The sequence below is a fragment of the Chelonia mydas genome, chromosome 2 (genome assembly GCF_015237465.2).
Source record: "Chelonia mydas isolate rCheMyd1 chromosome 2, rCheMyd1.pri.v2, whole genome shotgun sequence".
Classification (NCBI taxonomy): Eukaryota; Metazoa; Chordata; order Testudines; family Cheloniidae; genus Chelonia; species Chelonia mydas.
Window position 1 is genome coordinate 150,709,444 of NC_057850.1, and position 23,039 is coordinate 150,732,482.

Genomic DNA, 23,039 nt, shown 5'->3' on the forward strand with positions numbered 1-23,039 from the left:
AGAGTTTTCAAAGAGAGAAAAAGGACGGGTGGGTGAGATTCTGTGGCCTGCAATGTGCAGGAGGAGGTCAGACTAGATGATCATTATGGTCCCTTCTGACCTTAAAATTGATGAGTCTATGATGCTGCTGTAGCCTACTACCCAAAGACAGCTCTTTTACTCAGGGCTACATATCCAAGAAGCCAAAAAGCATGCATTTAGCCTCTCTTGCAGAATAGTTTTAAGTGCACCTGGCTAGGGAAGTGAAAAAAGAGCAAGTGAGCTAAAAGTCATTCTACCCAATATTGAGGGAAACAGATAAATGAACCAGTCCTCACTCAAGAGTTTACAGTGTGCAATATAAGCAATTCTAATTGTAGCACAGATATATATGCATTGAGGGAAGTGGGGGCGGGGCGGGGGAGAAAGAGAGAATGGGAAAAGGCTGTTCTGTGATCCAAAGCTGGCTGATTACATGGTCTTTGCTCCACCTCTTTGATCTGGCATTCCACAGCAATTTACCAGCACACGTACCACACTACGTTTTTATGACCAAGTGCATTAGCATATGTTATTTCAAATATTTTCATGTCTCATAAATTTTGTTCCAAAAACAATTCTCTGATGTAAGATTTTCTACCTATATTGTACAGTATTCAAAATTCCATTTTGAACTATTGTTATACCACTGTTTACTCAAAACTATTCAGAGCGCTCTTTATAATACTTCATGACAGTGCTGTGTTGGGGGATGGGGGGGAGAAGAGGAATAGAGAATGCATTGCTTCAATTTACGTATACAAATTTTATTGCAAGACCTGTAATTTTTAAGTCTACAGGCAAACACACAATGACCTGTGACAGAAAGACTTCAAAACCAGCACAAACAGAAAAATTTAACAGTTCATTAAACACTAATACCAAATAAAAGTGACAAGGGACTCCTCAATAGCCAAACAGGAAGCTTTCCAAATATTCTCTCTCCATGAGCAAAGAAAATCCTCCATACTTTTGGTCCAAGATGTATGTTTTAAATTGACAGACATACGGATGCAGATGAGTCTATGAGCGAGTGTACTTGCCCCAGATATGCAACATAAATACAGAAGCAATAAAGAGGAGACTCATAACCAAAACTGGAACAGGACCACTAGAAAGAAAGAAAAAAAGTCAGTTAAATCTCAACGATACATAAAGACATCTTGTTCTGAAGGTTAGCTAGAACCAGCCAAATAAATTACTCAGTAAATACACAGACTTAATATCAAAGCTTCTTCCTGCTCCCACCCCGCACCCCTCACCAAATTAGTGATGGGGATTATTTTGTTATCTATTGCAAAAGTTTTAATACAAACATTACTGGAATGCAGCTTTTAGTAGTACAAGTTAACCCTTTAAGATTAACAGAAATAAGAACCATTTTCTCAGAATTGGTATCTGCCACATTAAGTTGGAAATCTAAGATTTAATTTTGATACCTCAGTTTTGAATTGCTGAAAGAATATGGATGCTTCCATTTGTACCATAACAATTACAGGGAGTATTTAGTCATTCACTGCTAATCACTTGTTGAAATCAGGATCTTAATACTCTGATTGTAAACTTTATCTCCACATTTTTCAATTCATGTTTCCGCCTCACATTCTGGTGGGTCTGCTACTGAGTTAGTGACCTGAGCATACTTGTACACAAATAGAGCATAAGAAACAATAGAGTCCCCTAGCAGCTAGTCAAACCTAGGTTCAAAATTAGAATATTTTAGCTTGGGAAGTAATTTACAGCCAACTCTCCAGTTTTTAAGAAGTGAACAGAATTTTAAATGCAGCGAGGCAACAGATACAATCATTTTTCAAGTAGGCTTTTATAGTTACACCAGTTTCAGTTTGATTAAATTTACTGCAAGCGACACTGAAAAAAAAAATCACAAGTGGAAGCTCTGTCCATTATAAATCCTTATCTAAAACTCCCAATCTGAACTTCGTGTTGGAATCTTTCATGCTCACTAATTCTATTTTTAAGAAATTATAATTAGGGTATTATTGTTTGGAAAACTTCTCACAGTTTCAATTTTAGACTGTGTTAAACTAGCTGATCTATGCTGTGACTAGTCTGAAGGGGATCCCAAGCAAATTAACGTGAGTGTTCCATTACAATACAAAACACCATTTTCTTACTGTGCATCTCATAACTACGGCTGTCAAGCGATTAAAAAAATTAATCATGATTAATCGCATGATTAATTGTGCTGTTAAACAATAATAAATACCATTTAAATATTTTTGGATGTTTTCTATATTTTCAAATATATTGATTTCAATTACAAGACAATACAAAGTGTACAGTGCTCACTTTATATTTATTTATGATTACAAATATTTGCACTGTAAAAAACAAGAGTATTTTAATTCACCTAATTCTCAATCTCCACTTACTGATAGTTTGCTTCCCACAACCAAATCTCTGTACAAGTTTTCATGAATGATGTACCCAAGTATTCAGATTCTAATATCTAAACTGTATTGTGAAATCTATTCACCTAAATTTGAGTTATTGCGGATTATGTACTCTATGTATCATATGATATTTGAAAACGAACTTTGTATTTGTGGATAATCTAATCACTATGCCCAGATGTACAGACACTCTTTTCCCAACCTATGTATTATATATATTTTTTTTAAATTAGCTTTAATGAAATTTTTACATCTGGCACATAAATACCTTGTAACGCCAGCTGCAAAAGTGCCATTCAAACACCTGTTCTCACTTTCAGGTGACATTGTAAATAAGAAGCAGTCAGCAGTACCTCCCGTAAACAAATGTGTTTGTCTTAGCGATTGGCTGAACAAGAAGGAGGACTGAGTGGACTTGTAGGCTCTAAAGTTTTACATTGTTTTGTTTTTGAGCGCAGTTATGTAACAACTACAACAATCTACATTTGTAAGTTACACTTTCATGAGAGAGATTGCACTACGCTACTTGTATGAGGTGAACTGAAAAATACTATTTCTTTTGTTTATCATTTTTACAGTGGAAATATTTGTAATAAAAATATAAAGTGAGCATTGTACACTTTGTATTCTGTGCTGTAACAGAAATCAATATATTTGAAAATGTAGAAAAACTATCCAAAAATATGTATTAAATTTCAATTGGTATTCTATTATTTAACAGTGGAATTAATCACGATTAATTTTTTTTTAATCACAGTTAATTTTTTTGAGTTAAATCGCGTGAGTTAACTGTGATTAATTGACAGCTCTACTCATAACACTGTACTTGATCTCCCTTCATTAGAGGCAGCACCAGATTTCCAAAAGTATGATTCATGCTATGGAGTTTTTATGATCAAGCAGATCTTACTTGAACATAATGTAAAAATGAAACTGAAGCAACTGATCTCCTTCATGCTACTGTCTTCAAGGTTTTTCAACGCCTCATGCAATTTTCTGATTCACAGGCTTTTGAACATCCTCATCTCACAAACTATTTTAAATCATAATTGCTATCTACTATGCATAGCCCAATTTGGCTTTTTGTGCAGAATCTTGAATTTTATCCAACAGGATATAGATACGTAGATGTATTTAGCAATCAAACTAAGTGTAAATATGCAATATATTTTAGTTTGCAATTCCACAGTGCAATTCCATAGGCAACTCTTAGCTAATCCATCATTTCCACTATCTTCACAATCTACTTCCAGACCCCAAAAGTATAAATATGAATACATAAAATTAATGAAGCTCTAGGATCTTCCACAATCATAAAAAACAAACAAAAACCAAAAACTAAGAGGAACTCCCCACCCACTCCAAAATACATCTGACTTGCCACTTGAATCAATAAATCATTCTCATCCTTATTAAAATACAAATCATCTTCAGACCATTCCTATTTCTCATCCTTTCCAAAATTACAACAGGTGATCTATTCAGTGAACAGTTATAATTTATCTACCATATTTCAGTTAGGACAAATTGGCTCTTCCACATTTGTGATGACAATCAGACTATTTTCTCTAAAGCCGATCTAATCGTCTATGGCCTCAACAGAACTTTTTATTTCATTTTAGACTTATTATATTCTCAGGATCAATAACACATGAAATACTTGTTTGTTTTTCTAAGAGCCCATTTGGTTTGCCTCAAAGTAAGTTCACAATCAGGAAGATTTACAAAACTGATCGAACACAGCTGCTCCTACTGGTAAACGGGTACATTAAAAAAAAAAAACACAAAAACAAAACAACCTCTCTCAACAACACAATAACCAAAAAGAGTGTAAGACAGACCCATGGTCATTTATAAAGGATTTTGTGTAAATGTATGTGAAACATGCAGTAAATTTGAGTTAAGATTATTAAAATCTTCTGGTGGGAAAGAACTTTGCCATATTGACATCTTGGTGTGAAGACTTAAGTTTTTTTATACCAGCATTTTATTTTTTTAATCTTACTTTGGTGCAAGTACATCAGCATATAGTGACAGGCAAAATGGACCTCCTTAAAGCAGACAGTTTTGTTATGGGTTCCCTCTTTATGAATTTGCATGTGACACAGATCTTATATAAGCTCTGTCTCTTCATAAACATATGCAAAACCAAAGACTCTCAAGTGCATTAGTCTTCATGGAAGAACTTGGTACCTCACTAGTTATCATCACTGTTAAGGAGTACTAAACTTCAGTAAAGAAAAATTGTACTTCAGAAATTTAGTAAACATCTGCTACATAAATTACATTATGCCACGATGGTAACACACAGGAACATTAGCTACAAAGAGACCAAAAAGCCTGCTTCTATAGTTTACAGATTTTACAGAACTGATTACAAAAAAACCCCCAAAATGAACTACTCAGTACTGACAAATCATTACATTTTCCATTACACTTCCTCCAATCCCATGGAAGGTCCTTGCTGGAACCTAGGAGATCAGCCATTCTCCCCACCAACACACACATGCTTCTTACCCTCATTAAGGTCAACATTTTTTCTGACTAGCCGGATGAATTCCCTTAATAAGAGTAACAATGTTAAATAACCACAGCAGTGACTCCATATCTAGAGTTCCCTGCAGTCAATAAATTTGAAGTCAACTTTGATTTTCTACACAATCTAGTTTTATCAAAACCAAACCATTCTGCTCAAGATTTCTATTACATAGTCTTGACATTCTCACAGTGATCAGATTCAGAGTGCCACAGAAGGACGGCAACAGGTCTCAAGCGAACTATTTTGCTCTGACTATCCTTCCCATTAAAACATTCCCCCCCCCCCCCATTCCCTTAATAGCCAAGACATTTTCAACTTTAGCCCATTGCTTCTTGGTAACACTCACAACCAGAGTGAAAGGGAGAAGCCCCTCAGAAACAGGGCCTTGAAGTTTGTCTGCTGAACTGGTGACTAGCAGAGAATGCAGGGCAGGAGTTGATGAAATTCTGATGCTGCAGGTCATAACTATGAGACAGAGAAGGGGACAGCACTAACCTGTGTATACTGGAGAAGAGCTTATGTTATTGGGTAGTGACCACTAACACTTAGAAAGGCGAGACATCAAAGGTTCACCAGTGATTTTCTTTGTAGTGGCTGTTTTGACCAGTCCCCCTTAGACCTAAATACTGTCACCACCACATGCTGAAAAATTCCTGGCTCAGACATCAGATTCATATATTTACTAAAATTGTCTGTGGGGGTCAGAAACATGCATGGAGAAAAGAAGAATTTTTCCTTCTGGATAAGGGTTTTGGTCATTTTGATGAGATTGGAACAGATAGTCCCTTCTCTGAGGGTTGGCAATTTCCTGGGAAAAACTAGTTTAGGACAGAGTGCTGATAAATAAAAGCTTAAACCAGGAAACTGAGGAAAAAAATTTTATTAGAATATACTAATGAATATTACTGAAAAACATTTAGCAATTTGATAATAGTTTTGCAGTAATGTGGTCTGTTTAATTTAAAAATAAGGAAAACAAAACAAAAAAGAGCCTCAATCAAAAGAGGTATGCTATTGTTTGAAACAAAAACTTCTTAATCTGGGAGACCGGCTGTTGGCCAGGAGCCCAGGTCTGAAGGCAGAGCCGCCGCCAGCAACAGCACAGACATACGGGAGGCAATACCATACCATGCTATCCTTACTTCTGCGTTGCTGCTGGCGGCAGCTCTGTCTTCAGAGCTGGGCTCCCAGCCAGCCACTGCCGTTCTCCAGCTGCCCAGCAACAAAGGCGCTGCCAGCAGGAGCACTGACGTAAGGATAGCAGTACTGCAACCCTCCCCAAAATAAACTTGTGACCCTCCCACAACTCCTTTTCCAATTACAACACCATGAACTTCATGATTTCAGCTATTTAACTCTGATATTTCACAATTTTTAAAATCTTATCACCATGAAATTGACCAAAATGGACAGTGAATTTAGTAGGGCCCCAGTTATTGAGCATCAAACTTTTCAAAAAATGATCAGCTGCCTATGGTCAGGCTACAAAGCACCCAATCAAAAAGCAGGTAGCAGGTGAACTGTTAGACACTGATAGCATGAGAGTGGAAGTAACAAATTACATGGAAAAAAACAGGTTTCAGAATAGCAGCCATGTTAGTCTGTATCCGCAAAAAGAAAAGGAGTACTTGTGGCACCTTAGAAACTAACACATTTATTTGAGCATAAGCTTTCATGGGCTACAGCCCACTTCATGAAAGCTTATGCTCAAATAAATGTGTTAGTTTCTAAGGTGCCACAAGTACTCCTTTTCTTTTTATGGAAAAAAGTTACACTAATGCAAGATGAAAAAAAGATGGAAAGTATAAGAAGTGATTTGGAACAAGACGACAACAGTTTGGTTATATATTAATATGCATCACATTGGCTAAATCTACTTGGACAAGACCTTATCCCAAGTGCTTTGATGAAACGTAGATTTACAAAAGTATTTTTGTAATCACCGTCAGCCTGGTTAAAAGAATACCAAGGATCTGTAAAACCCCAAATCTGTGGTGACATACGATGGAACACTCAAACAACATGTATGGAAACCTGTATTAAAAATCAGCTACATTATCTCAGGATTGTGAGCGGTCTTGAGGAAGAACTTGAAGATAGAGGTCAGTATAATTGATAATCAAAGGGCTTTACAGGAAACAAAAAACTTGATCAATTGAAAGGGCTTTCAAAGATTGCTTAATGCTTCAAACCTGAAACTCTGCATTTTCATCTAATCAAATGTTTTTGACTTTTGGTTACATAACAATGAAAACTGAAACGAGCTGACATGTGTAACTTCCTTGAGAAGATACTGAACCAAACTGTGCAATATTCCAATATTCAGTATTATAATTATATGTTATGCCCTCTGCAGTTTTATTTTCATCTAAACAATTCTAAATTAATCTCTGAGTCTATTGCCTCATGTAACCACAATTTGAATATGTAACTAAAACAAAGTGTACTGTGGTGTGCATTAATGAAACAGTTTTTAAAAGACCTTAAACTGGGACTAACTACTTTCTCCCTGGGTGTTAAAAACCATGATTTTACCTGGTAAAAAACAGCTCTGGTAAATAACATTCTATTCCTGCCTTCTGTTTCCATGTGACCAGGAGAGAGGCTGTTTCTCTCTATTTCTTGACTGTATTTGCCCACCACCCAAGCCTAGATGAGGGTGGGGATCTATCACTTTTTTGGAAGGGACGAGGATATCTCCAAGAGTGTCAGGAACACTTGCAGAAGTGAGAAATCTACAGGTCTAAGCGTATAGGAGAAAATGGTTTGTGAATGGGATGGTATTTTAATAGCTCTATCAGAATGGCCATTTTATTTTATATTGCTTTTGCTGCTTGCTCAGGAAGCTCTTTCTTTTACAGCCAGCTGCAGCACCTGCCACTCCGATTACCAACTTAAGGTATCTAAGAAGCTGTGTGCTGAAGATATGGTGTAATGGGCAAAGGGACTGATTGAGAGCACCTGGCTTTCTTCATCCCTACAACAGAAGACCAAGGAAATACAGGGTTGAAGCACTAAAACAAACCTGTGACATAGGTGTGAGCCAAGGCTGAAAAGGTTAGCCTTGTAACACCAGTGTGTCTTAAAATGTTCGTCACTTCATTATGTTTAACTCAAGACGTGTGGTTAATGAAGTTACCGTGTCCAATGGACCTCATTAGCAGTGAGTTGCTTCTGACTGCGTGTATAACTGCAAACAGTACGTACTGATGTGTAATGTTTTTTGGTATTTCTGCAATGGTGTTTTTATTGGCATTAAAAAAACCCATAAAAACTGTAGATAATGAAGCCTTAGGTCCGAAGCCTACAACCACTTATGCATGTGTTTTACTACTGTGAGTAACCTCTCTTGATTTCTGAGGACTGTTCATGGTATTCAAGAAAAGCACGTGCACGTCTGCAGGTTTGGGACCTTAGAGAAAAACAATTCAAGTAATCATCTTGATTGTAGTGTATTAACTTAAACATCTACCTACAAGATTGATCTTTTATATTTTTATAACCAGGTCTCCTCAAGGCATTCTTTCTGATTTATCTAAGCAATTGTGGTTTTCCCATATTTTCATGCATAATGTGCAGGCCAGATCAAATGACTCAGGGAGCCTGGACTACTGTATATAGACTGATAAACAACACTGTCACCCCCTTTCTGCTTTCAGGACTTACACTTTGAGCCCAGGGGAGTCCTCTGTGTAGAATCTCCACATGCCACCAGTGCCTGCTGAGGTAGTGCGGCCTGCGCTCCTAGTCCCACCGCTGGCGTTTTTCCTTGGAGGGAAGGACAAGGGAATCAGAACCTGACCTGCACTAGCGAGCAGCTGAGAACCACCAACCTTTCCGAGAAGTCAGGAAGAAACCCCCCCACCCCACACAACCTCTTCCTGGTGCTGGTCTCAGACTTTGGCCCGAGGTGACCGTGCTCAGCGCTGGGTGGGGGCCACAGGGCGATGCCAGGCTCGGTTCAGTGCCGTTAGCCACAGACGTAGCGAGAAGTTGCCTGACACCCTCCCCCAGCCGCCCCCTCCCAGCTGGCACCAGGGGCAGCGACGCCCATCGAGGCTCCCCCAGCTCAAGTGTCAGCCTCGGGGGGTGGGGGGGGGGCAGGAGGCGGCGCTATCGCGCGTTGTCGCGACCGGTGTCTCCATCGGGCCGCGGCCGGGCGGCGGAGCCAGGCTTTACCGAGCCCCGACCTCGGGGTCCGCCCCCGCCGGTACCTTTGCCGGACGGTGGATCCCGCAGCTCGAGGCGCCACCGCTTTGCTGGGTGAGCGGCCAGAGGCGCCGACGCTGGTGCCGCTGGGGCTGGGGCCGGGCTGCGGAGAGAAAGAGACAGCGCGTGAGACGGGACCAGCGCGTGCCAGGGCGCGGAGGGGGGATCGGGGCCTCGCGCTCTCACCATGGTAGCGACTCTGGGTTCAAGGAAGCGCGCGCGGGCCTCAGAACTCTCCCGTCTCCAAAATTCGCTGCGGCTACTGCGGATACCCCAGGTCTAGCTGCCCCGCCCCTAGGACCGCTCGCCTCCTGGGCCTCCCGGGCCTCCCAAGGCCCCGCGGTCGACTAGGACACTGCCTGACTCCACCCGCCTCTCAGGAGACAGTTTCCAGAGCAGCGAACCGAGTTCAGGGCTCCAGCCGCCAGAGTCCTGTCCCCTTCCTGTGCCCGAACCCCGCCTGAAACGGAGACACCACAGGACGCGCGGGCTAAGGAACCAGGCAGCACCAGGACACCTATGGGGGGACGAAGGCTGATGTGTCCCAAGCTGGCAGCACAGCGAGAGGGCGGAGCTACGCATGCGCTCTCTGCAGTGACACGTGGACTAGCCCAGCTCCCGGAATCACTTCTTCGCTCAAAAGAAGCGGGCTCCGCCTCCTCTCCGGCGGGTGCAGGCGCCAGCATGGCAGGGGGGCCGGGCTCGGGCCCGTCCGTGCTGTTCCTGCACCCGGACCTGGGCCTGGGCGGCGCCGAGCGGCTGGTGGTGGACGCGGCGCTGGCGCTGCGGGCGCGCGGCTGCCGCGTGCAGATCTGGACCGCGCACTACGACCCCGCGCGCTGCTTCTCGGAGACGCGCGGCCTCGCGGTGCGGAGCGTGGGGGATTGGCTGCCCCGCAGCCTCTTCGGGCGGGGCCACGCGCTCTGCGCCGCGCTGCGCATGGCCTACGTGGCGCTCTACGTGCTGCTGCTGAGCGGGGAGGAGATGGACGTGTTCGTGTGCGACCAGGTGCGGGGGCGGGGCTAGCAGCACGTGCTCTGGCCCAGCGCGAGGAGCTGCCGGGGCCACGCGCCGGTAACGGCCGTGGCGGGGAGGGGCGGCGCGGTCACGGCTCGGTTGGCAACCGGGAACCGAAGGGAGGGGGCGTCACGTGGGCCCTGAGCCGGGAGGGCGCTGCCTCCCCTCGCTGGGCACGGGCATGAGCCCGGGTGCGGACCGCACGGGTGGGGCTGCGAGTCGCACAGCCACGTGTTTGGCTGGTCATGGCGGGCGGGGGGCAGGGGAGGCCGCAGGGCGCCTGCCCTTCGGGTCGCCTCTCCCTGCAGCGGGAAGGGAAGCCCGCCGAGTGGCGGTTTGCCAGCAGCCCCCCCCGTTGCGGAAGGCCGCGAGTGAGAGTAAGCACGGGGTCAGTACAGCCCGCACCGCTTCTTCCTCACGCGGAACGTTTTAGTTTTGAATCCACAAGCGTCGCTCCAGAATAGATCTTATTGTAGAAACTGGGACTGAATAAACAGTGCTGTCTCTTACTCTCACCCCCGCCTCTCGGTTTATCCAGGTGTCTGCTTGTATCCCACTTCTCAGGCTGGCCAGGACTCCTAAGAAGGTTTTGTTTTATTGTCACTTTCCTGATCAGCTTCTGACCAAGAGAGAATCTTTTCTTAAACGCATCTATAGAGCTCCACTTGACTGGTTGGAAGAGTATACTACTGGCATGGCAGATTGCATTGTTGTCAACAGCAATTTTACAGCTAATGTCTTCAAGAATACATTTAAATCCTTAAATCAGATTAAACCAGACGTCCTATACCCTTCGTTGAATGTCAGTACTTTTGAAACAATTGTTCCTGCAGATATAGCTAGTATAATTCCCCAGGAGAAAAAATATTTGTTTCTTTCAATCAATAGATTTGAAAGGAAAAAAAACCTAGCATTAGCTCTGGAAGCTTTACATGATCTTCGTGGCAGGCTCGATGCTCAAGAGTGGAATGAAGTTCATCTAGTTTTGGCTGGTGGTTATGATGAAAGGGTTTTGGAAAACGTGGAACATTATGAAGAGCTGAAGACTATTGCGACCAAGCTTAATATTAGCGAGCAAGTCACTTTTGTGAGGTCTTTTTCAGATGAACAAAAAATCTCTCTTTTCAATCACTGTGTGTGTGTGCTTTATACGCCAAGCAATGAACACTTTGGCATAGTTCCTTTGGAGGCTATGTATATGAGATGTCCAGTTATAGCAGTTAATTCAGGTGGTCCTTTGGAATCTGTTATAAATAATTTTACAGGATTTTTGTGTGATCCCCTTCCAACACAATTTTCTGAGGCCATGGAAAAATTTGTGAGAGACCCTGCCTTAAAGAATACAATGGGAGCAGCTGGAAGAGCAAGAGTTACAGAAAAATTTTCTTCGGACGCTTTTACAGAACAGCTGTACCAATACATATGTAGATTAACACAGTAACAGATACACTGCGTACTGTAATTTACTGCTTTGTCATGTTTCTGATTTGTACATGAGACAGTTGATTAAACTAACGTCTAGGCTAGTGCAAGGATGCTGAAATATTTAGAAAATTTGAGTTAATCTTTAAACTACACTTTTGATAGTCTGTTTCATGCCGGTTGCCACAAAATAACAAGATTTAGTTGAGGTGGATTTGTTTACCACTGACTACATTGAATTTTTGCTGCATATCATGTACTGGAAAATATTTTAATAAATTTATTAGACTTCCTAGTTTAAACTGGGGAAAGTTAAAATTATGGCAAGTCTTCAGGTTGTATAAGATGATTAACTTTCTTATTTAAACTTTCTTCTCTACACTTGTTATGAATTAACTTTACAGTGCAATTCTTCTGTTGTAATACTATGCACCATAATTTTCCACTTGAATGAATTTCTACTGAAAGGCTCTGCCAGATCTCTGCCAATTCTGGTGTGGATGCAGTCATTGAAAATACAGTGAGCTATACATATGCAATAAAGTCCCATGGTTTTTTGTGTTTTGTTTTTTTTTAAATGCTAACCTGTAGCCTGGTGATGTTGAACAGTCTTAAACTGTCTTATTTGTCTGAGAACTCCTGTCCTTAAATTGTATCACCTAATCATCTCTGATGTCATAATCCCAGTAACTAGCTGTTGTTCTTGGAGTAGTAGCAGAGGGAAGAGAGAGAAGGATGAAACCAAGGATGTCAAAATCCCTCAGACAAAAAATGGGGCCAGGATTTAACCCCGTTTTCCCCTCAAAAGTCCCTGAAATCTTCTTGAATATCAGCTGTTATACTAAATGTCTACATCTACTGAATTTCATTTTGTCTATTAGAAGCGTGTCTTGATACAGCTTTCCTTTGTGGATTTTCTGATCCCCACATAACCAGATAGATATGTGGAAAAAGCCTTGATATTTTTCTTCCATTTCCTTTCAAGATGTATCCCCATAGTCTTGGGTCATGCAAAAATGGTAATATGAATGAATATTTCCCACAATCAAAATGTCAAATTGAGTTTTTAAAAGAGACGGTAATATGTCCGTCACTGCATAAAAGTTGAGTTATGTCTTTTAAAACTAAGATGGTGGATGAAGTCATAGTGAGAAAAGTATACAGTCCTCTGTTTTGGTTTTAGAAAATCACACAAAGAGCAAATAAATGCATGAAGTTAACTAACAGCCTTAGATACAGATTCTGCAAGTTTCTCTGTTCAGGGAGACTTCACTGTGAAACAGGCCTTAGATATGTTTGATATATAGTGGTTCTTATAGTGTACAATGTATCAGAACATCACTTGAAAAGATTCTAAGGGACTGCATTTTGTGGCTTGCTAGAAATTTGCTTCTAAGTTTATATTTTATGCACTGTATACAAGTTAGTTATATTTTGGTCTGAAATCCTATTGAGGGGGGCAAATATTAGCTCATTAATCTGAGGAGAAGGAATATCAGATTTTATAAATACCTCAACTCATTTTACTGAGCTTTGCAGGCCCAATGCACTTTATTTAACTTTGTCTTATATGGTTTTTGATCTACAACAGGGGTTCTCAAACTGGGGGTCGGGACCCCTCAGGCGGTCACAAGGCTATTACATGTGGGGGTCATGAGCTGTCAGCCTCCACCCCAAACCCCACTTTGGCTCCAGCATTTATAATAGTGTTAAATATATAAAAACGTGTTTAATTTATAACGAGGCTTGTACTCAAAGGCTTGCTATATGAAAGGGGTCACCAGTAGAAAAGTTTTAGAACCACTGATCTACAATATACTATTTGTATGTGATGGAATAAAATTGAATTTAATTTTGTAAATGGATATGTAACTTGCATAATTCTCTGAAGTTTAGGTTCTGTACTTACTCTGTATGGGCTCTCTGTGTACCACACTGTGTGTACGCTTTTGGGATAGTTAACCTTTATTCCAAGGTGTCTCTAGAAGTTCTCAGAATTTTAGAATTGAATTGCTGTTTGATTTATGCAGAGATTTTAACCTTTCCATTGTTAAGATTGCAGCCTAAATCCTACTGTAACATGTTTTGTTTTACCCTTCCTCACTTTTTAACTAAATAAAATCCCCTGGAGGCTGCATGCTTCAGTAGCTAGGGCACTGGAATCAGAGTCAGACAACTTGGATTCTATTCCCAACTCTGCCACTGATATGTGAAGTTCCAATAAGCCCCCACCATGCAGCCAGAAGTCTGCTATCCCGTAGGCCTCAGCATTCCTTCTTCACATCTTTTCCTTTCACTGACTCTTTAAGCTGACAAAGTTAAAACATGTAAAGTTTTTAGAAGGGAAAAATTCATCCCTTTAAAGTAAGTGAAAAAGTGAAAAGGACTTGTAAGAGGAAGAAGGGGAAGCTGGTCTCTAATGTTCTGCTAAGCAGGCACCTTTTTCAGTGAACTGAGACCTTCAGGAGGCAATTGATATGGATGGGTGAGAGCTGAAGAGGAGGAGAGAGTTTGGGATGGTTGGTGCCTATTTCCACACAGATCCAAGCCCTTTGCTGCATAATTTAGGTCTAATGAATCTTACAGGGCCTTGACAATAAACACTGAGTGTTAAGTACACCAATAGCTACTAGATAGCATTCATTGGTGGCAGCTTCAACTTTAAAATGATCAGCATTTTATTGAACTCACTAATACAAGTCATGCAAACTTGGCAGTGGTGTATATATGCTTAGTTGAAATTGCTTGCTGGACTTTGCACCAACCGTGGTGCGATATTGCATTGGATTGTCACTGACAGTTGCAGTGATGCTGGGGTGATGTATTGCATTGCGTTTAAACTGTTTTCTTTCTGTGACAATTGCAAAGGCACCAGGGCATAGTTAATGTAATGAGAATGTAATTACAAAGCCCCCTTGTACCTTAAAAAAACAAAAAAACGTATGTTTTCAAAAATACATCTTGGAAGGAAAAGGGCTTTTTTCCTGAAATTTTGAAGGAAATTCAGTTTACACTTTTCCAGCTCAAAAGATTCGAAATAACTTATTAGAAACTTCAAAAATATTTTCTTGTGTTCTTATTTCCTAAAAATAAATTATATTTGAGGAATTAGTAAATACTTCCCCCCCATAGGATGTCAGTTTTCAAGCAAAAAGAAATTTTTACAGCTAGTGTTTTTCAAAAACCAAGAATGAAGCCACTAATGAAAAAATGTGCAAAGGGCTAGTATTTTTAGTGTGAAAGCCAAAAGGAGGAGGGAAAAAAACCCATGTCAATTCAGAACATTTTTGTTGTCAAAGCCTACATCTAAAATTTGTGTGCCTTTTCATGTAAAAAGCATTATATGAGCAATACGTTTGTCAGTGGGTGTGAGCAGGTATAACTTCTCATTCCCATTAGTTTGGGCAGGAAAAGCTTTGTAGGTACAGTGATTCCTCTAATAGGACTTCAACACACACACACTCTCTGAACGGTCTCCATTATCCCCTTGTTCTGTGCTGCCACTTCTTCTCAGGCAAGAATGGCTTGGTCTGTATTCTCTCCATGCTAACCCAGTCTATGTGATACTTCTCACATCCTTAAGGACTCTTGTGGAACTTGACTCAGTAGACCCAGTCTATGGCATACTTATAAAATCAATAATGTCCATGCTGAGCTTTCAATCATTATATGGCCACAGCAGCTGGGATGGAGCATGGACAAAGGATGTGACACTTACCTTTAGGTGGGAAGGCCTATAGCATCTAGAAGGGAAAGAGGTCCTGTCCCAATTCAGCTCAGGAAGCTGTTGGAATTGAAGTAGATTAACACAGTGTTCTCATCCAGGGATTGAAAAATTTCCTTAACACCTACTAGCCCATTTGAAAACATCTGTCACTGAGCCCCTGAAATCCCACATCCCTGCAATGTAAAGGAACAAAACATCTTTGGACTCTTCATACCTGAAGCATTGTCAATGAACTTTCTATTAATAAACATTTAAAATGTACATTTCTCTGTCTCCTGATCTTTTATTATATTGTTTCACTCTGCTTTTTATTTCCTATTACTGATTGTGTATCTTTTTATGCATTCTCCACCCATCATATCCTTTTGCTCCCCACTATGCTGTCATCTATTCTCTCCTACACATTACGTCCCTCCTTCTTTATCCCCAAGCAGTTTTCTGTCTGTCCTATTGTAACAGGGTGCACTCATCTCTCATGAGCGCCCCCTTGGCCAAGTGTGTGCGTGCCTGCACTCTCTCTGTTTGTCCCTGCTCTGGGATAGAGCTGTGCCCCAGGGCTCCTCCCAGGTGACAATGTCTTCGCCTTCTCGGGCTTTCTGGCTGCAGGTCTCCAGCTGGGCCTCTGCAGTTCAGTTCCCTCTCTGGGGTGCCTCAATGTCCAGGCCACTTTCTCTTCCCCCTCCCCCCACCTTCTTCCTTTTATAAGAGCAGCAAACCCATGACCACCATTCACCAGCTTACTTATTTGTTTCAGGAAGAGAAGCCAGCAGCTCCAGGTGATCTGGTCCCAGTCAGCCCATTCATCCCCTCCAACTTCCTCTTTGCCATGAGTTTTTCAAGTTTTGATGGTATGCAAACAGGGAGCTATCCAGCAAATACTACTGAGTGCAGAGATTGCTGCTAGGACTACTACTCCTGGAAATAAGTACTTGTGATGGGCAATAAGTGTTTGTAGGATCAGGACCATAAATATGCTGTAGGCTGCATGGTCGTCCGTCCTTGTTAGTCTCTCAAGGAGGCCATGCCTCCTTGCTGTCACATACCTGTAAAGGAGAGTTCAAAGGGGGAATTAGCTACACCTAGTGCTGTGGTCCTTCTCACTACACTTGCACTGAAAAAACAAAATCAGTACCCACAGTAGTTTTATGCAACAATACTTTATACAATGAACAGATATCACATAAATACTTATAGTTTATATGCTTTTTAACAAGAAACACTTCTATGGCTTGTATCCTCCCTCAACAGCTGCCAAAGACTTCTCTACCTGAAGTCTGAGGAGCTGTTACTATGCTGCCTATCAAGCTTATTAAAGGACCCTAAACCCTTCAGTAGCCTGAAGACAAGTTTACTTGAACATGAGAATGGCCATACTGGATCAGACCAATGGTCCATCTAGCCCAGTATCCTGTCTTTGACAATGGCCAGTGCCAGATGCTTCAAAGGGAATGAACAGAACAGGGCAATTTCAAGCCGTCCGTCCCTAGTTGTTCAGTCCCAGCATCTGGCAGTCGGAGGTTTAGGAACACCGAGAGCATGAGGTTACATCTCTGACTATCTTGGCTATTAGCCATTGATGGACCTGTCCTCCACGAAGTTATCTAATCCTTGTTTTAACCCAGTTATACATTTGGCCTCCTCAACATTCCATGGCAACAAGTTCCACAGGTTGACTGTGCAACTTGTCCTCAGCATTCTGCCTGAGAAAAAAATATGTTTGTCTTGATTCCCTCTCTCTGCTCCCTAACAAGATATGCCTTCCTTCCCATGTCTTGTTCCCTCTTTCCGTGCAACAAAGATAATGGCTTACTCCAACCCCCAAGAAAATCTGAAATAGAAAGAGCTTCACTTCTTGTCCGCTGCCAGCCCTGTCTTCCTACACAGGGTCAGTTGAAGCTCTGCGTCAATTGCTCCCTGCCCTGTCTGTCATGATGTGTGCAACCTAGCCATTGTTGGTGCCCAGCCTAGAGATGGCATTGATACCTAGTAGGAAAGGAGAATGACACACTGGAAGGGCAGTTCTGGGGAGAAAGGAGGATTCTCAATGGGGTGCAAGCATGAATCCCAATGCAGTGCCACCTCCCAGCAGATATAAAACTTTCCTGATGCCCAGCACAGTGCCCCAAACTAAAAAACATGGAGATTAGCTAGTCCCTAAGGCCTCATCTTCACTAGGCTAAAAAGGTGTGTTTTAAATTTGAGTTAACTCAGTCAAGAAAATCCTAGTGAAGAGAAGGCAATTTGTAGTTTACATATGTTAACAGATGAAGGTAAAGATAGTCTCTCTCACAATCTGTACCTTGACCTGCCCACTCATCTGCGAACTACAAGCTGCATTGTCTTCCCTAGGATTTTACCTTGAGTGAGTTAGAGTTAAAAAACACACCTTTTTTTCCTATCGAAGATGAGGCCTCTGTGAAATTCACACAGGAATTATGTAGTCTTCCAAGGGTGAATCAGTAATGTGTTTATTATTTTATTATGATTAAACAGTTCCATATGAGTCAGAGCTTTTTCATGGACATCATTAATGTGGGGAAATTCTCTGCTCACTCAGTGTTTTCTGACTGACATCACATTCAGCAGCCGAAGGTATCCTGTTGGCTTTCCTCCTTTTTTATTTCATTTTCTCCCTTCTTTTCATTATATAATGCAGAGGACCCAGTTCAGCATTGCCCTGCACCCCCTTTGTGTGGATGTAAGGGTGCATAAAGAAGTTTTGCCATACCTTTAAAATATTTCTGCTAAAATGACCAACAGTGAAACAGTTAACATTGGGATTTAAATGGTCATTTTTAGATTTTAGAGTTCATAGAATCATAGAATATCAGGGTTGGAAGGGACCTCAGGAGGTCATCTAGTCTAACCCCCAGCTCAATCCCCAACTAAATCATCCCAGCTTTGTCGAGCCTGACCTTAAAAACCTCTAAGGAAGGAGATTCCACCACCTCCCTAGGTAACACATTCCAGTGCTTCACCACCCTCCTAGTGAAAAAGTTTTTCCTAACATCCAACCTGAACCTCCCCCACTGCAACTTGAGACCATTACTCCTTGTTCTGTCATCTGCTACCACTCAGAACAGTCTAGAGCCATCCTCTTTGGATCCTTTCAGGTAGTTGAAAGCAGCTATCAAAACCCCCCTCATTCTTCTCTTCCGCAGACTAAACAATCCCAGTTCCCTCAGCCTATCCTCATAAGTCATGTGTTCCATTTCCCTAATAATTTTTGTTGCCCTCAGCTGAACTCTTTCCAATTTTTCCACATCCTTCTTGTAGCGTGGGGCCCAAAACTGGACACAGTACTCCAGATGAGGCCTCACCAATGTCAAATAGAGGGGAACGATCACGTCCCTTGATCTGCTGGCAATGCTCCTACTTATACATCCCAAAATGCCATTGGCCTTCTTGGCGACAACAGCACACTGTTGATTCATATCCAGCTTCTCATCGACTGTAGCCCCTAGGTCCTTTTCTGCAGAACTGCTGCCTAGCCTTTCGGTCCCTAGTCCCGAGTTAGCAATACATTGAAATGAAAGGGAGATTTCACGCTTCTGAGCTGTTGTTTCAGGCTGTCTTCAGACTCAAGGAGACAAGACTGCATCAGTTTACACTTGATTCATATTTTCAAGCTTAATTTCACACGTTAACGCAAGAAAGATTTTTTTATAATTATTAGGTAATGAAAGCTGCAATTCTGGAGCATACTTCTGACCCAAGGGATAAATTCCAGGGAAAATTCCATGGCTATGAAACACACAGGGCCTGGCCCCAGATTTAAAAAAAAATGTCTTCCTCTCCCCAAAACACACACACTTCTGCCTTTTCCACCTAAGGGTACAAAGTTAAAAACGGGACATTATGACAGGTTCCCCCTCTCCCCCCCGCCACCAGGGTGCCACTTGGAACTGGGGTACCACTGACCCCGCCTGACCCACCAGCCTGGATTCTCTTTGCACTGTACTGCTGAGGCAAATCAGCCAAGCCCTCCCTCAGGCTTCAGACTGCACTTTACCAGCACGCACACAGGCAGGGACACATCCAGCTGTAGCTATACACACAGATGCTGAGATCAGCTGTGCATGGGAAGGCTCAGCTAAGGAATTGCCCAGCACTCAAGTGCACACCCCCTCTGGAGTGTAAACCCAAAATTGTACCGTCTTGCGCTGCACAGAGAACTATACGGTGTAAACTCATGAAATTCACCCCTCCCTCCATGTGGAGGAAGATATGCACAGCTTTTTGCCCCCAGTTATGAATTCCACAAACTGGTTTTAGAGAAAACAAAAACAAGTTTATTAGCTACAAAAGATAGATTATAAGGAATAGCAAACAGATCAAAGCAGATTACCCAACAAATAAAACAAAAACGCAATCTAATCTTAAAATACTAAAGAAACTGGATACAAGTAGTAATTTCTCACCCTAAATGTTGTTTTAGGGAGATTGCAGAGATTCTTGAAGGACAGCTGCTCTTGCCTGCAGTTTAAACCTTCAGATATTTCATTCACAGGCTAGACAACCTTCCAGCCTGGGCTCAGTCCTTCTCCTCTGGTTCAGTCTTTGTTTTTTAGATGTTTTCAGCAGTCACCTTGGCCGGGGATTCAGTGAAGAATGAACCATGATTATGTCACTCCCCTGCCTTAAATATATTTTAAATATGGAATCCTTTGTAATTCCTTTGTAAATTCCTTTGGAAGCCTTTGTCTTTCAGTTTACACCTACACCACTCTTATGTTCAATTCAGTCTAACAAGCTGGAGTGTTGTCATGGAATCTCTCACTCAGCTCCAAAGAGGTAATTACATTTTTGTCGGATTTTTCTTAAATTCCTCCAGTAAATTAAATTAGATACTGTAATAGTCTTCATTTCCTTCCCTGTACTATTGTATAGTGTTGCTTTAGGCTATTAGGCAACTACAATATACATCACAGAGAGAGTTGCTTTTCAGTAGCGAGTGAAGGTTATAAAGTGTTTTATGAGATAAAAGGAGGTAGAGAAAGAAAAAGTCAATGCACAAAAAGCAGTCAATGTGGCATTGTGCATGGGCACCCAGTGAGGGTGGTTTTTGGGTACCCCCACCCCAGTGCACACTGTGAGGAAAAATTGTTACATTTATATCAACATGTCATGTTTTCTTGTTCTGTCTCTCTCCCTTCAGGTCCCCCTATCTTTCCAGTTTACATTCCTCTTCACTTCATACAAATAATCCCCATCTCCTCTGTGGCAACAAAGGAGGCTACAAAATGGCCAGTGAGATTTTTCCTCTCCTCAATGTATTCATCCTAGAATGAGCTGTATGAATATAACCTAACCAAGACAGGAGCAAGAAGATAGTCTCAGGCAACAATAATACTTCATTTTATAGTGTTAGGAGCACTAGAAAGACAAGCAGTAGTTGTCATTTAAAAGTCAACTTTTACCTACAGCTACAACACAGTAGTATCTGTGATATCTCATTTATTTCCCATGCTACATATAGGGAAAATTCTATGGAATTCTGATGCCAATGTGTGGTAAATGTTTGTGAATGCTGACTTTTTAGTGGCAACCACTCTAGATAGATAAGTAGATGATCAATGGACAGCCAGAAGGCAGGCAGACAAATGTATGTTCTCTTAGGACTTCATTCAGATCTTTTTTCTCTCTTGCCTCCAGGATATCCTTCAATTTTCTCTCTTCTCCTAGAATCCTCCTCAATCCCTTTCTTTCTTTCCTCAGGACACTTCCCCCACACAAAAGGGAAGGATGTTTACCACAGTCATAGAAAGTAGATTAGAACTGATAAGGACAGTTTCTGTTACAAATCTTTAAGAGCATTAAACTGGTGAATTAGGTCATTAGACTTCCACACTGGATTTTAAGACAGCTGCTTCCTCCAGATGATGGTGCCTTGAAGGCTCTGAGTTTACCAAAGAGGTAGACTGTTAATAATTAATGCACAAAAGACCTATATGCAAAGTATATCAGTCCACCACCCAAAGCTTATCACTGCCCTGCAGTAGTACAAATTCCACATCACAGGGACAGGCTGTGCCTGGCCCCTGTATGGGTGTACACACGTAAGTGACAAGAGCCTCTGCCCCTCAAAACCCCTAAGCAGGGAGTCAACCACAACTGAAGTCTTTGCATTCCCCTAAGTACACGACTGTTCCTGCCTGTCACCCCTAGTTGCACTAACTGCCTCAGTAGAGACAGGGAGAAGTGTGGGAGAGAGGAGGGCCATGGCCAGGAAATGCTCTGTTAGGTGAAACACAATCTGGCAAATGGAGGCCAAACTTACAAGCACTTTTGTATGTGGACACACAGGGCCAGATTAATCTTTTGTGGGCCCAGCGCCAAACATATTTGTAGGCCCCAATGGAGGCAATGGTGCATGGCACGGGGAGGTCAGTCCCCAGAGCAAGGGGCCAGCCAGAGGCAATAGGGCATGGCATGGCAGGGGTGGCCCCGCTCCGCCCAGCCCAGTGCGAGGCCACTATTTACAAACCGTCAGTTGTCAGACGCACAGTGGCCCACCCGGCCCTGTGCTGCCAGCGTGCCCCTTCCCCTGGGGGGCAGGCCCATGCCGTGCCACACAGCAGCCCCCCCTCACCCAACATCCCCCTGACTCCCTATGGCCAGAGCCCCCCTGCACCCACCATGCCCAGAGCTCCCCCACCCCACCCCACAAATGCACAGCGGCCTGCACAACACTACTGCTGCCCAGCGCCCCCCTGCCTACAGCCCCACCACAACTGCCCAGCACCCCCCACAGAACCCCCACTCCCTAGTGCCCCAACACACGTTTTCCACGCCCCCTCGCAGCCCATCTCCCCCCACACCCCAGAGACCCACTCCCCCACACCCTGCCTCCCAGCCACACTCACCTGCTCTGCTGGGAGGCTGAGACGGCCCCATAGCCAGGGCTGGTCCCGGGGTGGGGAATCGCTCTGGCCCCTCGGGAGTGACACGATCAGCCAGGCCCTGGCTGGGCTCCCTCAAGACGCACTTGCCTGGAGAGGCCCAGCCAAGCCCCCCACACTGTTCCCCCCACCCCCACCTGGCTGAGACTGGCCGGGCTTCTGCACCAGTCCCAAGCGGCTCAGGTCCGGGTGCCCCATAGGTGGTGGGAAGCAGAGACTTCCTGGAGCCGGAGGTGCACTGGGGTCTGGCCAGGGGGCAGAGAGGAGCAGGGGGGTGGGGCCAGGGAGCGGAGAGAAGCCCTCGGCCAGGCGGTGGGCAGGCCAAGAGGAGCAAGTGGTGGGTGGGGGGAGCCAGTGGGGTCTCGGGGCGCAGTGCAAGTGGAGCAGGCTGGGGCCCCTTATGAGCATGGGCCCGGCTCCATGGTGACACTGGTGCCATTGTAAACCCGGTACTGTGGACATGAGGTGTGAAACAAACATGGCAAGTTCTTGCAGTGCCAAAATTTCGTAGTGTAGACAAAAGTTCAGGCCCTTGTTCCCATACACTGAGGGTCAACAATAAGCAAATATCACACCCTACCATCCTGGCCTTCCTGCCTACCACTGGCCTTGCCGATGTTTTAACAGATGGCTGGATTCCCATTGTGAGGTTTTATTTGGAATAGCCATACTAACCAGTGTTACCATTTAAATTGCATCCCATAGGCTTTGAAATTCACATGTCCCTGGAATGAATAGAGTAGGGGAGAGATGAGTTCACACCTTTAGAAGAGTCACTGTTCAGCTGGTGA

The 23,039-nt window shown here is 43.1% G+C and overlaps 2 protein-coding genes across 3 annotated transcripts; one reads left to right on the forward strand and one right to left on the reverse strand.

The window, feature by feature from the left end:
* Nucleotides 1-764: 764 nt before the first annotated feature.
* Nucleotides 765-9,513, reverse strand: SEC61B (SEC61 translocon subunit beta). Its single transcript, XM_037889847.2, has 4 exons — nucleotides 9,367-9,513; nucleotides 9,186-9,283; nucleotides 8,638-8,739; nucleotides 765-1,129 (listed from the first exon to the last, which is right to left on the reverse strand). The coding sequence occupies exons 1-4, from the start codon at nucleotides 9,367-9,369 to the stop codon at nucleotides 1,042-1,044; spliced, it is 291 nt and encodes a 96-aa protein (XP_037745775.1). The 5' UTR covers nucleotides 9,370-9,513; the 3' UTR covers nucleotides 765-1,041.
* Nucleotides 9,514-9,699: 186 nt separating this feature from the next.
* Nucleotides 9,700-15,607, forward strand: ALG2 (ALG2 alpha-1,3/1,6-mannosyltransferase). 2 transcript variants are annotated; one of them, XM_037889846.2, is made up of 2 exons: nucleotides 9,700-10,188; nucleotides 10,736-15,607. In XM_037889846.2, the coding sequence occupies exons 1-2, from the start codon at nucleotides 9,700-9,702 to the stop codon at nucleotides 11,636-11,638; spliced, it is 1,392 nt and encodes a 463-aa protein (XP_037745774.2). In that variant the 3' UTR covers nucleotides 11,639-15,607. The 2 variants fall into 2 exon arrangements, with proteins under 2 accessions (XP_037745774.2, XP_043396274.1); XM_043540339.1 differs by having other exon boundaries at nucleotides 10,762-15,607.
* Nucleotides 15,608-23,039: the final 7,432 nt, after the last annotated feature.